Source organism: Octopus bimaculoides, chromosome 5, assembly GCF_001194135.2.
Source record: "Octopus bimaculoides isolate UCB-OBI-ISO-001 chromosome 5, ASM119413v2, whole genome shotgun sequence".
Classification (NCBI taxonomy): Eukaryota; Metazoa; Mollusca; class Cephalopoda; order Octopoda; family Octopodidae; genus Octopus; species Octopus bimaculoides.
Genome location: NC_068985.1, coordinates 76,456,921 through 76,461,095, shown reverse-complemented (window position 1 = coordinate 76,461,095; position 4,175 = coordinate 76,456,921). Strand labels below are relative to the sequence as shown.

Sequence of the window (4,175 nt, the reverse complement as noted above, 5' to 3'; positions counted from 1 at the left end):
TATATATATTACAAGTAAAAAGATATATTTTTCAATGCATAAGTACTGTATTCTGTTCCATTGTTTGCCCTAGTATCTAGGGCAGGTTCTACTGGCATCCTTACGATATTATTTAATTTCTTCTTAGCCACCACATGTACACTCTAAGCCTACCTCTATGGTCATAACTAGAGAACTACATACAGTGCATAAAGTCTTGTGCTTGTTTCTTTATTTTGTAGGGTCTGCTCAGGGAAGACACATGGTTCATTATCCTAACCAAGCCTGCTTAATCAAACAATCAATTAGTTAGTTAGATATTGGCTAGGTATTGACGTTAGCAAGGGCATCTAGCCGTAGAAACCATACCAAATCAGGCTGGAGTCTTGTGCAGCCTTCCAACTTGCCAACCCTGGTCAAACCATCCAACTCATGCGAGCATAGACAATGGACATTAAATGATGATGATGATGAATATAGAGGTGGCATTGAATCAGTGTGTGTGTGTTGTTATTATTGATGTAATGACCCTCCCAAGACATCAGGATTTGTTTCAACACATGAATTCACATCCAGGATCTTGCAAACCTATTACAAGAATAAAGTATAATAAATAGATGTTTTCTCAAATTAAACTTCATTATCATTTAAAAGGTTTGTATTTGCATATTCTTTATTTCAAAATTTTCTTCTGCTTCATAATTAGCTGTTGAACAATATTTTAATTTTTACTTTATTCAACAGAATTTGAATGTAAAAAACCAAGTGATCCATATCAAGGTACACAACATTGCTGGAAAGAAAATGATTCACTGCTGTGTGAGCCGAAATGTAATGATGCTAGTCATAAATTAGTATTACCTGGACCCAGTATTTATGCTTGTGGTCCTTATCACATGTGGAGCAAGCATAACCAGTCAGTTTCTTTCAAATATCCACCTTGTTCAGGTCAGTTGAGATATTTTTTATTGTGTTTTTGACATTTAGAATACTTGTGACAGAATATAGATACTGTTGCTTTGGGTTCAAACCTTTTTACAGCTATAATATACTTATACTGAAATTAGTTAAAATCTGTGTTAAGAAAGAGAGAGAGAGAGGTGGGAAGAGTGATAACAGACCCAGATAATCAATTGATCAAGGATAAAAAGTAACCAGTCCAAAGATTTAACACTTTCTATTATTTCTAATAACTTTCTAATGAGTATACTGATTGTGTGTTTCAATTACTTTTCAATATTATCAAGACTCTGAAGAGGTGATAAAATATCTGTAACTTTATATATATACTGTTGCATATATTATGCTAAAGCAGGCCCATTGAAAGGTCATGATCTAATTCTTTAAATTTTTAACAGAAATTCTAATTAAAATATAAATTCTTTAATATGGGATTACTCTGGCATGTTGCTAATATTGCAACCATATAATTCTATTGAAATATTTTGCCTTAATTTCATTCTGTTAAAAAATAATGAAGAATGTAATAAAATAACCTTATCATTATTAAGTTGGTGTTTGGGACATAAATTGATATAAAATTTTGATGGAAGATTTTGATGTAAGTCATTTAAAACAAAACGTTTGTATCATAAAACCAAAAGCAGTCTCAGGTGGATTGGTATCAAAAGGTTTAACTAAAATATGAATCATGCATGCAGTGATGAGATAAAACATTAGCTAAAAGACTAATGTTAATTCCATCTCATCTTTGGTATGTACAGTGCAACTTTAGGTAAAGATAAAGTTACTTTCTTGAGTCATGCCAACTCCTAAGCTGGTTTCCTGTTTTCCATGGTGTATAAATTCCCCACCTGGACAGGACAGGACACCAGTTCATCACAGGATTACTTATTTTTGCCAGCTGAGTGAACTGGAACAATGTGAAATGAAGTGTTTTGCCTCAAGAACATATTGTGTTTGTTGCTGGTCTGGGAACTGAAACCACAATCTTATGATCATGAGTCCAACACCCTAACCACTAAGCTATGCACCTCCACATGGTGCAACTTTGGTAATGTTTCAATTGTGCTAGGCTTCCTTAGCAAAGCATATTCTTTTCTAGTATTTGCCAGTGATTCAACTGACTGTGAGAGTAATAAATTATTTCTAATATTTGATATAATAATTTCTAATGTTTGCACAAGGCTACAATTTTTAGGAGGATGAAGGATGGGAGGTGGAGAGAACAGTCAGTTATAGATATCAACCTCAAAACTTGATTAATATTTATATTATCAAGCCCAGAAAAATCCTGGTAGGGTTTGAACTCAGACGGAAAGGCATATTATTAAATACCACAAGACATTTAATCCATCACTCTACCATTTCAGTCACTCACCACCCTATTTTTATTTTAATACTAATTTCTGACATTGACACAAGGCTAGAGTCTCAATGTTGCACTGAGTGTTGAAAGAGCTCTTTCTGTTCTTTACTCTATTGCTTCCAGTGTGCACCAGGGTTCAATTTTGTCCCCCACTTTTCTCTTTCCATGCACGAATGATCACCCACTCTTACATAGGTGATACAACCTTTTGTTCTCTCCTCACCTTCCCCAACCAAGTATCATCTGCTTTGCAACTTAGACTTCATTCACCAAACCTATAACAGCCCAATAAATGAAGATCTTGAAAGCATTCTCATATGAGGAAAAGACCAAGCTTATTTCTTTGAAGAGGAAAAAACCCTACAAATATTCATATGAAGAAAATATCAAGAAAGCACCTTGCTTTAAAAATAAGCAACAATTCAGGTAGAGCACACACAATTATTCTAAATTTTAGCCCTCACTACAATCAAAGAGGTCTTCTGATAAAAATACATACTTATATTCAGGTAAGACCACATGTCAACAAGTAGCTCGTATCTTCAGGACCTGAAGATACTTTAACTCCAAACAATTATTGATATTTTACAAAGCTCTGGTGATGCTTTCAATGGAGTATTGTTCCACATCTAGAATGGTGCTGTTGATTGACACATTTTCCACCACATCCAAAAAAGTGCCAGCCAACTTGAGAGACACAAATTTACTCATAGACATGTTCCAAACTCTTGCCTATAGGCACACTATTTTTTCTCTCTATCTTCTTCCCTGCCGCTATAATAACTTTTCTTCTTTGGAAGTAGTTGGGCTCATACCATCATCTCTTAGGTATTCCTGGTCAATTCATCTTTCCTTCTCTTGTTACTCTTATAGTGTCTAATCCACCCAGGCTCCACGCTAGCATTTCACACCTAGTCCTTCCCCAGAACGTCAACCATCTGGAACTTCCTCTTTCCTCATATCTTTAATGCCAGCATTGATTTTCAATGGGTGAAGAGAAACATTGATAGCATGAATCTCACTAGTCTTAGAGGATTGACAAAGACTATGTGTGCTACTTGTCTCCAGACACAAGATTCAGCATTCAAAAAACTAAGAAGAAAACCAAAAAAGTACATGAATGGTACTAAATATAGTTTTGTGCAAGATTAATCAATATGAATAAAATCATCAACAAAGTGCTATTTATATAAATCAAGCTACTTGCTGAGCAAACTTGTTATTTTTAGTGATTATTAATACAAAAACTGGAATATGTGGTACCATTTTAATTCTGTGTTACACATGTTTCAATACGATATAGGAATTACATTTTATGAATATAAATATTAATACTAATATTAATGTAATTAATTCATGATATATCTGTATATACTTATATAAACATGTAGAATATCTCCCATTTGTAAATGTTCAGATATAGATTCAATCTATACATTTAATGATTATATATTGTGGTGTGATGGAGGAAAAAAGACAACAAGAAGCAAAAGGACAGAATGAAACGTTGGACCTTACCTTGTCGACCGCAGCGGAGTACATGATCGCTCCTGATCAGAACACGTCTTTCTCGTAACCTCTCTGTTTTCTGACTCACCCCACGTGCTAGCCTTCAACCGCGTGTCGCCGACTTCTGATCTGACCCTTCCGGTCTGGCCCTTCTGGTCTGGTTTCACCTCTGTTTGCCTCACCTCTCTCCACCACAACACACAGCTCATCACAGCCCATAACACCACATGCCCCCCTGATCTATAGATCATTCAACCGGCTCTCCCACTCACTCCTCGCTCCCGAACTACCTTAATTGGTTTCATAATCAGCCAACCAGGGAGGAGGGTACCGCTCCCTCTGTGGTCGCTGTGCGACC

The 4,175-nt window shown here is 35.6% G+C and overlaps 1 protein-coding gene across 3 annotated transcripts in view; it reads left to right on the top strand.

Annotated features, from left to right (window-relative positions):
- Positions 1-4,175, top strand: part of LOC106881248 (uncharacterized) — a 276,422-nt gene that overhangs the window by 217,189 nt on the left and 55,058 nt on the right. For all 3 annotated transcript variants that reach the window (XR_008264114.1, XM_052967796.1, XM_052967797.1), the window contains exon 45: positions 724-927. Coding sequence is in view for 2 of the 3 variants with exons in the window: in XM_052967796.1 (XP_052823756.1) it covers positions 724-927 (204 nt within the window). In the remaining variant the exon portion in view is untranslated. The remainder of the gene's footprint in view (positions 1-723; positions 928-4,175) is intronic.